This window comes from Magnolia sinica, chromosome 9 (assembly GCF_029962835.1).
Source record: "Magnolia sinica isolate HGM2019 chromosome 9, MsV1, whole genome shotgun sequence".
NCBI lineage: Eukaryota > Viridiplantae > Streptophyta > Magnoliopsida > Magnoliales > Magnoliaceae > Magnolia > Magnolia sinica.
The window spans coordinates 43,523,562-43,536,811 of record NC_080581.1 but is presented as its reverse complement, the minus strand read 5'-3'; the positions used below and the strand labels follow the sequence as shown (position 1 = coordinate 43,536,811).

The following is a 13,250-nucleotide window of genomic DNA, read 5'->3' as shown; positions in this document are numbered from 1 at the left end:
AAGAAGAGAAGAAAATATGAAGGAAGAAAGGAATGGGTTGGGCTTCACGTCCCCACCCAGTTTTCTCTTTTATTAAAGTAATAAAAAGAAAATATGACAAAAATACCCCTGTACAATAAACTTCATATCCAGCATATCCCAAGACTAAAATCACTAAGAAACTTGTGAACCATAAGCCCATAACCAAAATCAAGAGGGTAATGGGCCCATACCCAACCGTTATCACTCCCTCTCAAGCTAGAGCATAGATGTTTTGCATGTCTAGCTTGCAAACAAGTTTGTTGAATTAAGATTTTCCAGGAGCCTTGATAAATAAATTTGAGATTTGGTTATGTGATGAAATATAAGGTGTGTGGATCTGTCCTTGAGATATCTTGTCTTGAATGAAATAGCAATCAACTTCTATATGCTTTGTTCTCTCATAAAAGAAAGGGTTATTGGCAATATGTATTGCAGCTTGATTGTCATAATATAAAGACATTGGAACCTGAACTTCGAAATCCAATTCTTCGAAAAAATATTTCAACCACATAAGTTCACAAGTTGCATGTGTCATTGACTTATATTCAGCTTTAGCACTTGATTTGGCAACCATATTATGTTTCTTACTCTTCCAAGTAATCACATTACTACCTAGGAAGGTGCAATAACCCGTAGTCGACCTTCTATCATGTCTCGACCTTGCATAATTTGCATCTGAATAACCGACTACCAGAAGATAACCATGAGCTCTATATAGGATACCCTTCCCAATGGAACATTTCAAATACCTGAGGATTCTCATAACTGCTGCTAGGTGTGGTGTCATTGGACTTTGCATGAACTGACTCACCACACTAACTGAAAAGGAAATATCAGGCCTGGTGATGGTCAAATAAATAAATAAATATGCCAACAAGTCTCTTATACATACCAGAGTCTTCTAACACTTCTCCTTCTTCAGCTTCTAGTTTGAGATAAGGGTCCATTTGAGTATCAACGTATCAACTACTTTGGCTCCCAACATCCCTGTCTCTTTTAACGAGTGATAAGGGCTTGTCCTCATTACTGTCGTACCCTGCTACGACCAATCAGAAGGAGTTACGTGTGATCTATACACATATACATGGCATGTTCAGAGATCTACAGATATGTACGGAGGAGATTTCTCGATAGATGAAGCCAAGACGTATCAGGTGATACCATGTACCACTAAGGCAGTCAAGTGGAATACGGTCAAGTCAGCAAGGAGGCCTGGAGCAATTACCGGGACAAGTGACAAGGAAGTCTCCAGAAGGCAGTCATTCTAAATGGTTATAGGACAAGTGGCAAAGGGAAAAGCAAAGGAATTCAAGACTGGAGGTTATGGTAACTGTCAGAATGTGGGAAAGATTCAGAATAGCTGGATCAAAGCTACAAAGGAAGGGGTCTCACACCAACCTAAACAAACCTAATTTATCTTTCAAATTATCCTATCGATTTACATTCATTAGTGTAATCTATTAATTTCCTTGTTAAGCAAATTACACTTCTTAGTGTAATCTTTACTTTCCAAGCCTGTTGATTTATGTTCCTTAGTATAATCCGTAGGAGTAACCTAGTAGCTAGTAACTTTTAGCTGTAATTCGAGTCTACACTCACACGCTAGACTCCATTCATCCATCGGAAAGGTGTTCCTCAGCTGTTCTTCGCGTTCGACTGTAAGGATCTCTTTTCCATTTCGTTTTAATTGTATTGAAAAGTCCTTTCGTGCGGAAGGCAAAGGCATAACCCATCATCAGAGGACGAACCCCACCCTCTGAATATTGCCTAATCTTTGTTATCGCTTTACAAACTGTCGACGCTCTGTAAAGAGAAACCCTCCTCACGAGCCACCTGCCCTCTTACGTACTATACTTACCCGCTATCACCTGTCTCCAAAGCCTCCCTTCTTCCAACCCAAAGCACCATATCCATATCCCAAGCAGCATTGTGTTCATAGCACCCAACGGCTTTAAACCAGCACCCCTGGCTCACAGACCTCATCCCACTTGAGAAGATGGAACTTCCTTTTATTGCTAGCTCCAGACTAAAAGAAACTCCACCTCAATTTATCCAACCTGTCCAACACTGCTTTAGGGCATTTAAATAAAGACAAGAAATAAACCTGCATATTAGAAAAAGCTCACTTAAACATAGTAAGTTGACCTCCCAAAGAAAAATAGCGGCAGTTCCACGAAGCCAGCTTCTGCTCGATTCTTTTAATCACCTAATTCCATGGATGCTTTGCAGGTTTCCTTATACACAATGGAAGCCCCAAATTTGAGGAAGGAAAAGCACCAGTCCTACAACCAAAGACAATAGCATACCGATTTAACTCTTCCCCTTCAACGTGCACTCCAAGCATTTCGGACTTTGCCACGTTAAACCCAAAGCTGCTTCAAAACACACCAGAATTTTCCGAAGGTTATCCACCAACTCCTCCTTCACTTCACAAAAGAGCAGCGTGTCATCCGCATATTGCAGATGAGTGATCTGCCTACTAACCCTAAGAATATTAAACCCCTTGAACAAGCCATTCACAGCACCTCTAAAAGCATGTTGTTAAGGGCTTCCCCTACCACCACAAATAAATAGGGCAATAATAGATCTCCCTGCCTCAAGCCACGTGAAGCTTTGAAAAACATTCTGACGCATCATTAACCAAAAGGGAAAAAGGCGTGGACATAACGCATACCTTGATCCATCCCCTCCGTTTCATACCAAATCCCAACCACCCCAACATGTAGTTGAGGAAGTCCTAATTAACGTGATCATACGCCTTTTCAAGATCCAATTTACACACTAGACCTGCATCCATGTCCCTATATCTTAAATTAATGCATTCATGGGCTACAAAACCGTCATCTAAAATCTATCTTCCTACCACAAAAGCCCCCTGATTCTCAGAAATAACATAAGAGAGAGCTTACCTCAACTTGGAAGCAGGTTTCTTAGCCAATATCTTGCATGGGCTTCCAATTAAACTAATCGGCCTGAAATCCTTCAATTGTTCTGTCACTTGAAATTTGGGAATTAGAGCAATAAATGTAGCACTCAACTCGCTAGATAGATTGACTCCTTTCCCAAAATTCGGCAACGAAATCCATGATGTCCTTCTTAAGGATGTGCCAAAACTTTTGAAAAAAAAAAAATGATTGGGAATCCATCTAGGCCTGGTGCCTTTTCCCCGCACATAGATCCAATAGTCGCCTTCATCTCTTCTTCGTTGAACGATTTTCCAACTCAATCGCAACCTCAGGGGATAACATCTTGAATTCCAAGTAGTCTAGCATCGGTCTACCCACTTCTCTTCCGATAACAAGGCCTTGTAAAAGGACACAATAGCACACTAAGAATGCCTCCACAAATCATTATCATGGGCATGAATTGCCCCATGTAGGTACTCCTTGGTATCAAGATTGTCTTGTGCAAAATATATATATATATATATATATATATATATATATATATATATATATATATATATATATATATATATATATATATATATATATTTATTTATCTCCTGCTTTCAGCCACGCCCCGCCCTCGACCTTTGCCGCCACTCAATTTCCTCCTTGGCCCGCCTAGCGTAGGCAATAGAAAGATCAACCCTTTTCTATCTTTCTTCAGGGGTCAACCTTCCCTCCTCTTCTAGCAAGTCAAGGGTGTGAATTTGCTCTTCCATATTATCAAATTCCTCCTCCCTCGTACCAAAAACCTCTTTCTTCCACTCTCTAAGCTTCTCTTTTAACATCTTTAGCTTTTGAAAAATTTTGAACCCTACGAATCCATCAATCATGAAGGAAGACCACCCTAACTGTCTTCAGCAACTTCAAGAAGGATGGGGCAATGATCTGACGTAAATGTTGTTAAATGCGACCGCATATGCGAATTCCCATATGCATATCGCATATGCCATGATGGCATATGTGATCGCAGTGCATATGCGATCCCATAAGCTAAATGTGTGAGGATATGCGATCACATATGCGATGTATGTGATCACATATCTGCCAACCGGTGGCTCTTTTTTTTTTTTACAAAAACTCCAACTTTAGCAAGTAGTGTGACTTGTAACTGTGAGTTGTGTAACTATATTGTTGAATGTAACTTAGTGTTAGTGTAACTAAGTTGTAATTTATAGTAGTATAACTAAGTTGTTACTTATTGTAGTGTAACTAAGTTGTAACTTGTAGCTTGTAAGTAGTGTTAGTGTTATAGTGTATAGATAATAAACATTAAGATGTAACTTCAAATTTGTATTTGTACAATAAATAGCTTATTGATTGTTTTGTTACTTAACTATAGTGTTGAATGTTGAATTTGATGTACTTCATTCATTTTTCTAACAAGTTAAACTAATTTATATATGTAAAATTACTATATTAGTTACCTATTATCTTAGGGAAGTTTCTCCTCAATTCTTATATTTTTCTATGTTTTTTTTTTTCAATTTTCTACCTTTTTTTTTTCATTTTTGTTTTCATTAAAAATAAATAAATAAAAATATGCAACTCAATCGCATATGCGCACAAGCATATGTAATCACATAGAATCGCATATGCGGTGTGACAACATTGCGTAACTCTTGGGAGGCCCCGTTGAATGTCTAATGGAAACCTATCGATCCAATCAATCGAGACCAAAAATCTGCCCAGTCTTGACATCGTGGGATTCTCCCTGCCATTTGACCAAGTGAACATGGCTCCCCCCAAAGGAAGATCTCATAGGTCATGTCTACCAACCCAATCTGCGAATCGAGCCATCAACATGGTCATTCGCCCACCATTCGACTTCTCGTAGGAAAAACGACAACGTTGAAGTCCCCGCCAACACACTAGGGATCCGACCACTTCTGTCTCTGACCAGAATTGATCCTACAAATTACTCCTACACGAACCATACACCACAGAAAAAGCCCACTAGAACCCTGATGTAGAATCATGGATCAACACAGACAGAAAACAAACCAAGAATGACATTTATCATTTGCCACACATCAGTTTTCCAAGCAACTAGGATACCCCTAGCTCCTAAAGCCTCAACGAAGACCCAATCAACATTTTTTATTCCCTAGATAGAGTATCATACCTTTGTCAACAACCTGCAGTTTGGTCTGCTAATTTGTGATAATATCAGCCTTCGACTTCTTACACATCTTCTTCACCTGAGCCCTCTTAACACTATTCCCGAGGCCATGCACGTTCCAAAAAAGAATGATCATTGATCACAACCTCTTCCCGGCCTTGCCCTTTTAACCCCACTTTCTTTCGTAGTAGTCTTGTAGTTTATGGAGCATTCCAAATTCATTGGCTCTCTCCACTTGGACCAAGATGTCTTTAGTCCATAGGAACTACTCCGAGATAACCCCTTTGCTTGCACGATTCGTAGAAATTAACTATAGCCTTTTGCTATCTAACAAACAAACTGATGTCGCATCTTCTCTGACCTTTTCTACGCAAAGCGGAGTGGCTAGAATGGCGTCTTCTAAAGAATCAATTTGTTGTGATTGTAGTTCCATCAGCATCCTTCCAGCTCCTGTGTCTTTCTCTTCCCGCAACACTGTTTCAATTGAACCACTAATTTCTTTGTAGCCTCCTGAGGTGAAGATCAAACCATCTTCGAGCTGGTTTGGGACAAAAGCTTGAGAACTGGCACCAGCATAGAGTTCTCTATGAGCCCTAACCACTCTCCTGGCACCTCCAGAGATGAAATAGCCTTCAAGGCCAGGAAAAACGGTCTTCGCTGATATAAAAAGGTTGAGACCAATCCACACATTTGAAGTTCTAGAACCTATGTGAGGAAGTTTCATCATTTCGAATGCACGGTCCACTTTCTCGCACATGACAACGATTTGAGATTGGGTCCCAAATCACTCAGCGCCTGCGCTTCCACACTGAACTTCGCACCAGCAAATATGTTGTCGTCGCTTTGCCAAGTGTCTGCATCAGATGTGCCTTCATCATCAATTTCTGTGCTAGCTACAGATGGACAGTTGTGTCATCCTCTACCAATCGGAGATGATGCATGTCGTTCGGATCATAACCAAGGGGATCTACTTCAGTGTCGTGTTGTAGCCTCAATCGAAGTTCGAGCTCCGAACCAACTTCGAAAACGCGGTTTTGGGCAGAGTGCGATCGGGATTGTACTCCCACCACACGTCACCCCCAAGAGCTCTCCTGCTTCACCAACCCTCCGTCTTCCACTCCGAATAGCACACACGTCGACAGAATATTCCAAAAGGCCAATGGAACACTGAGAGGGTACTCCTTCAATAGCACCTCGTCGGAAACCATGGTTCCTCACCTCTTCTCCAACCTCCCACATCCTCCAAAAAGCCCCCAATCTTAGTTGAACTCCTCCATTTCTCATTGCACCCACATAGTCACATTTTTGTCGCCGATGATCATCATCACTACTATCAAATCACATTGGCCTTTCTTTCTTCTAATATGCACTCTAGCCACCCCCACCTCTCCATTCTCAGGTAGCGGGTCTGTTTCAATCAAAAACGTGTTTCGAATATTGGAATATCTATATTCAATAATAAGAAAAGAAATTCAATCAAAGAATACTCACCATCATTTTATTTCATTAATTAGAATTCTTATTACATTCCTCACATTGCCCTTGATTCTAAAATAAAGTACATTTAATTAATGTAATTGAAAGTAATTCAACAATGATTTCAACAGCATTTCGGCTCCTAGAGTATCCGTCACAATGACAGAAAAGTTGTGTGGGTTTGAAACCCTTGCTTCACGCTGGTATGCATGAGATGCATATAGAATTTATAATCCATGACGAATCTGCGGAAGTCGCATGGTGCATAGGTCATTTGGGACCTCAGTTGCGCAATCATGCAAGCAGATCCTATTGCGCGGTCTTGTTGCACAAATCCCTTGCCCTTTAATGCCTTTTAAGTTTTAACTTGTACCAATTCACTCCTAATCGGCATAGTGCTTGGTCTCCATCACACATGACCAAACTATCTAAGTCTACTTTCCCTCATCTTATTACCTACAAGTGTTACTCTTAATCTCCTTCGAATGCATTCAATTCTAATTCTATCCTTCCTCATCTTGCCACTCACCCATCTCAACATCCTCATTTCAGCTACACTCATCCTATGAACATATTGTTCCTTAACTACCTAACATTCTATCCAAAAAGCATGGCTTCAAAGCCATCCTATAAATTTCCGTCTATTTGAGCGATACGCAACGATCACATAAAACTCCAAATTTCACCCCCTCTGATGCAAGACATGAGAATTAAATATGATATGCGAGATTTCAGGCTTAAGATTACGTTAGTTCAGAAACAATTACACAAATTCCATATCCCACATGAAACTCCAAACATTCATTTAAGGGGAATCTATGCGGGTCCAGGCCTACACATGATAGGGCTGGATCAATAAAAATTATGAACCAAACGATACTCAAAGATAAGAAATAATCATCCACACATGCATAGTAATCAGTCTTTAATCCAAGGGATTCACCAATTTCAAATCAAGGAACCCTAGGGTAAGAAAAGGGGCATAAAATTGGAGATTTGAGTAATTTAGGGTTAGGTTTAGGGATTTTGGGTAAAAGAGGAGTGAAAGATGGGAGAGACGAACCAGAGAACTACCGCACGCGTGGACAACAACAATGGCCCAGACGCACATGAGTGTGATCTCACCCACACGTGTGTGGGGCCCACTATTCAGAAAAAGGCCACCTTGGCCATGGTCAGCGAGGGATGGACTCCAAAACCCCCAAATCTCAGCTCGATCCAATGTACAGTTTGTGCGTGGTGCTCCACCAAAGTTTCAGCCCTCCTGTACGGCCAGATTTTGATATTCTGCTGTGGGGAGGAGAATTGCTGCAATGGATGATTGATTCGAAGTGTAGATGATGGGGTGAGATGAGAAGAAGGGATGGCAGAAGATGGGTAGTAGAGAAGGCAATGGATGGGGGCGAATTGGGATAGATATGGCTTCGCACCACAGTAGTTAACCCTACGATGAAGGGAGGGTTTCGCACCCAATTAGGCTTTACAACTCAGAGAGTAAGAAAATGCAGAATTTTTATTAATCTTTAATGAATGAAAAAAAAAAAAAAAAAAAAGCTACAAGGGGTGCCTATTTATAAGAAAACCATATACCCTAAAACTCGCGCCATGTGCGCAACCTATTACTTGGTGATGAAGTAAACCAAAATAAAAACTAATCAAAGAAATCTAAAGCGTCCATGATGTTCTAAATAACATTAATAAGCAAAACCTAAAATATGAAATCAATCTGACTAGTGAGCCACGATCATAAGATCCCATGATGGGCTTTTCTTGACTGACGGGCCCACTCTTTTGAATCAAACTTCGTCTTCTACCTAGGAGGCCCTCCCTGACGTCGTCATCGATCCAAATCGACGGTGAGGCCCTCCTTCTGGTGTAAGTGTGTAGGGGGGCGGCGTAAGTGCGCGTGTGCGCGTGATGTCCCCATCAATTCTCCACAACTGCGAAGATTTTGCCACTAGCGAAATAAAACTCCTGAACCGCTTCAGGATGTCAGGATTAAGTTTCTGAAGCTCCTCCTCAGTGAGCCATGTGCTCTCTGAAGCTGGGCGTGACTTCTATTTAACCAGGTACTTTTGAAACCCGCCGTCCGACGTTGAAACTATCTGATGGTCCAGGATATCCTCTATTTCCCTTTTGGGTGTCTGAAGGTTAGGTATGGGAGGTAGAGGCTGGGAAAATGAGTCGGGAAGCATAGGTATGGGAGGTAGAGGCTGGGAAGATGAGTCAGGACAGGTAGGTATGAGAGGTAGAGGTTGGGAAAATGGGTTGGGAAGGATAGGTATGGGACGTAGAGGCTGGGAAAATGGGTCGGAACGGGTAGGTATGGGAGATAGAGGCTGAGAAAATGGGATGGGACGGGTAGGTATGAGACGTAGAGGCTGGGAAAATGGGTCGGGAAGGGTAGGTATGGGAGGTAGAGGCTGGAAAGAAAGGTCAGGAAGAGTGGGTATGGGAGGTAGAGGCTGGGAAAATGGGTCGAGAAGGGGCCATGGTTCAAGGGATAAATATGGGGAATGAGGACGGGTAGGGGAAGGGCCAGACCAAGTATCATAATCCCCTGAAAAGTAACTAGATCCTCCACGTTGAATGTGGAACTAATTCCCATAGAAGGTGGAAGATCTACCTCATATGCATTGAGACCGTTTCGTTTTATAATTTTGAATGGTCCAGTGCTACGCGCGTGTAACTTACGAACGGCTCCCAGAAGGTACCGCTCGGGCCAAATGCGGACCATCACGGAGTCCCCAATATTGAATTCTTTGAAACGTTTATGTTGGTTTGCAAAAAAAATGTAATATTCATTACTAGTAGTGATCTTCCGCCTGATTTCTTGATGTCATGAATGAATGTGATACGCAAAAGACTCTGCAAGCTCTGACAGCCTATGGGACAGTGACATAGGGACAAGATCAATAGGTTTCTTAGGTTTATAACCAGTAACGACTTCATAAGGACTGCGACCTGTGGACCTATCGACAGAACTATTAAACACAAACTCGGCTGTATGTATTACGGCGTCCCATGTTCTTGTGTGCTCTATATCCCTCCTAGGGGAGACTCATCCGGTAAATTATCAGAAAAGACATCACGTAACTCATCCATTACTGGAATGACCTCAGTGGGTAAATCTATACTAGCCTCTGGTGCACTCTCTCCAGCCACAAGGCCGCACATGTTATACCCCTCAAAATAGTAGTCATGATGTCTCTCATGGGATGGGTGCACGGGTGCACACCCATAATTGATTCCTTGACCAACTCCATTCATTTGTTTATCCTTCAGTCCACCTGCCTGAGATTGGACATCCACCCAAATGGTGGGGTTTGTCTTGGCGATGGTCTTTAGTCGGGTAATGGGTACATCAAGCTGTTCAAAGCATTGGTCAATTTCCAAGCGCTTAATCATAAACTCCAACTTTTGGGACAGCTTGTTTAGTGACTCTTGCAATTGTTCCATGTTTAGTGTAGGGTGCCAACTAAAATTCAGCAATATAGTTGTCAAAATATAAGATTTATATATATATATATATATATATATATATATATATATATATATATATATATATATATATAAAGCAACCTAGTTTCTAAAAATGAAAAAGGAAAGTTTCTAAAAAAAAAAACAAATTAGGAAAGTTTCTAAAGAAAAGCAACCTAGTTTTTAAAAACGAAAAAGGAAAGTTTCTAAAGAAACAAATTAGGAAAGCTTCTAAAAAAAGAAAAAAACAAATTAGAAAAGTTTCTAAAAAAAACAACCTAGTTTCTAAAGAAAAAGAAAAAGGAAAGCTTCTAAAAATAGAAAGTAAGTTTCTAAAAAAGAAAAAAGGAAAGTAAACTAATTTCTAAAAAAGAAAAAGGAAAGGAAATTAGTTTCTAAAAAGAGATTAAGAAAGTTTCTAAAAAAAACAAAAAAGGAAAGTTTCTAAAAACTAAGTTCTAAAATAATTCAAATAAGGGGATAACAGAAAATTTCAGCAGCTTATGTCAGGGTTTATGGATCTCTAAACAGCCATATATGATGAGAATTGATGCGTATGGACATAAACAACCAAACCCTAAACATGTAATGAATTCCCCTACAAGAACCCTAGGCTCTGATACCAAATTTGATGCAGGACATGAGAATTAAATATGATATGCGAGATTTCAGGGTTAAGATCACGTTAGTTCAGAAACAATTACACAAATTCCATATCCCACATGAAAGTCCAAACATTCAATTAAGGGGAATCTATGCGGGTCCAGGCCTACACATGATAAGGCTGTATCAATAAAAATTATGAACCAAACAATACTCAAAGATAAGAAGTAATCATCCACACATGCATAGTAATTAGTCTCTAATCTAAGGGATTCACCAATTTCAAATTAAGGAACCCTAGGGTAAGAAAAGGGGCATAAAATTGGAGATTTAAGTAATTTAGGGTTAGGTTTAGGGATTTTGGATGAAAGCAGAGTGAAAGAAAAGAGAAAGACGAACTAGAGAAGTACCGCACGCGTGGACAATAACAATGGCCCAGACGCACATGCGTGTGATCTCGGCCGCACGTGTGTGGGGCCCACTATTCAAAAAAAGGCCACCTTGGCCCTGGTCGGCCAAAGATGTACTCCAAAACCCCCAAATCTTAGCTCGATCCGACGTACGGTTTGTGCGTAGTGTGCCGCTGAAGTTTCAGCCCTCCTGTAGGGCCAGATTCTGAAATTCTGCTGTGAGGAGGAGAAATGCTGCAATAGATGATTGATTCGAAGTGTAGATGATGGGGTGAGATGAGAAGAAGGGATGGTAGAAGATGGGTAGTAGAGATGGCGATGAATGAGGGCGAATCGAGATAGATATGGCTTCCCACCACGGTAGTTAACCCTTTGATGAAGGGAGGGCTTCGCACCCAATTAAGCTTCACAACTCAGAGAGTAGGAAAACGCAAAATTTTTATTAGTCTTCAATGAATTAAAAAAAAAGCTACAAGGGGTGTCTATTTATAAGAAAACTCTATACCCCAAAACTCACGCCATGTGCGCAACTTATTACTTGGTGATGAAATAAACCAAAATAAAAACTAATCAAAGAAATCTAAAGCGTCCATGATGTTCTAAATAACATTAATAAGCAAAACCTAAAATATGAAATCAATCTGACTAGTGGGCCACGATCATGAGATCCCATGATGGGCTTTTCTTGACTGACGGGCCCACTCTTTTGAATCAAAACTTCGTCTTCTAGCTAGGAGGCCCTCCCTGGACATCGTCATCGATCCAGATCAACGGTGGGGGCCTCCTTCTGGCGTACGTGCATAGGAGGGCAGCATGAGTGTGCGTGTGCGCGTGATGTCCCCATCACACTCACAATATCATGTTTTACAGTTATTGTTAACTCGTTCAGATGATTGGTTTCAACTTACAAAAGCAAGGAATGCTGAAATAATAAACAGTAACCATATTACATGTGTATGTGCGCGGGCGCACGTGTATGTGTGAGCACAAATTATAAAAGATTCAGCACACATTCAACTAATAAGTACAATCAAACACATGATTCTAAATCGTTGGGATTAAGAGCACACACGTGAGCTTGACATTTCTCCACCAGACAGTGTTCTTGAAACGGCGAGCTTGCTTTCTGAATCGAAATGTATTTCCTTGCATATTTGCAGTTTTATCAACAAGCAATTCCAACCGATCCCCTCTTTCTAAAACTTTATCGATATTTTCTATCATTACATTTCGCACCTGCAAAATCACACAACTATTAGTAAAAGAAAAGGAAAAAACGAGAAGAAGAAGAAAAAGATGTGAATATGTGTGTGTGTGTGTGTGTGTGTGTGTGTGTGTGTGTGTGTGCATATTTAAAAAAATAAATAAACTATTGAGTGGCAGGATCTTTTGAGATCTTTTGAGTGTGTACTAAATATATATATACACACCTAAAGTAACATATTTAAAAATAAATAAATAAACTATCGGGTAGCAGGATCTTTTGAGTTTGTACTAAATTTCTTGCATGATGATTAATCAAATAAGAAAGAATGAATAAGCAATATACAGAACCCTAGGTAATACCAAACACTTTGCTAGAGACTAGGAGAGAGAATACAATAGAGGGTTTTAATTATCTAATACTAGAAGGGAAACAAAGTTTGACAAGGGCTACAAGGGAGCTCCTCTTTAAGAAAATAAAATAAAATTCAAGATTTTTGAAGATTTTTCTCTTTATTTTCTCCCCTTTCCTCTCTCTCCTCATGTAGGTAAATCTTCCCAACACAAGTTCTACACACAGATGGTACAACATGCGATCTTTATGTGGCCCACTGCATGGCAGGTGTGACATCCACTCCATCCATCAAGATAACCTTCTCATGTTCACCGTGAATATTGAAAATAAGAGGGATTTAATAGTCAAGTGGGCCACAGTACAAAGTAAACCACACCTACAGCCTCTAAAAGTTCATATGGTTTGGCTTGCCTAAGTTTTTTATCAGGCTAAGTTTTAGAATGTCCATTCATTGTGATGACGCTCAAATGATGAATGGGTTGGATGGAATATAAACACACAATGCTAGGAACACAAAATGTGTCCACATATCAAAGGTTGGCATTATTCAACCAATTTAATCTTGAGATTGTGATTTTGCAGTAGTATGTTCTAAAATTTAGTCAGTTTAATTTGAGTTAAGACATCCCATG

At 40.3% G+C, this 13,250-nt stretch overlaps 1 protein-coding gene across 2 annotated transcripts in view; it reads right to left on the bottom strand.

Moving 5' to 3' along the window:
• The window catches only part of LOC131255402 (vesicle-associated membrane protein 711), a 38,584-nt gene that overhangs the window by 9,395 nt on the left and 15,939 nt on the right, over window positions 1-13,250 (bottom strand). For both annotated transcript variants that reach the window (XM_058256101.1, XM_058256102.1), the window contains exon 3: window positions 12,133-12,296. In XM_058256101.1, the coding sequence (XP_058112084.1) occupies window positions 12,133-12,296 (164 nt within the window). The remainder of the gene's footprint in view (window positions 1-12,132; window positions 12,297-13,250) is intronic.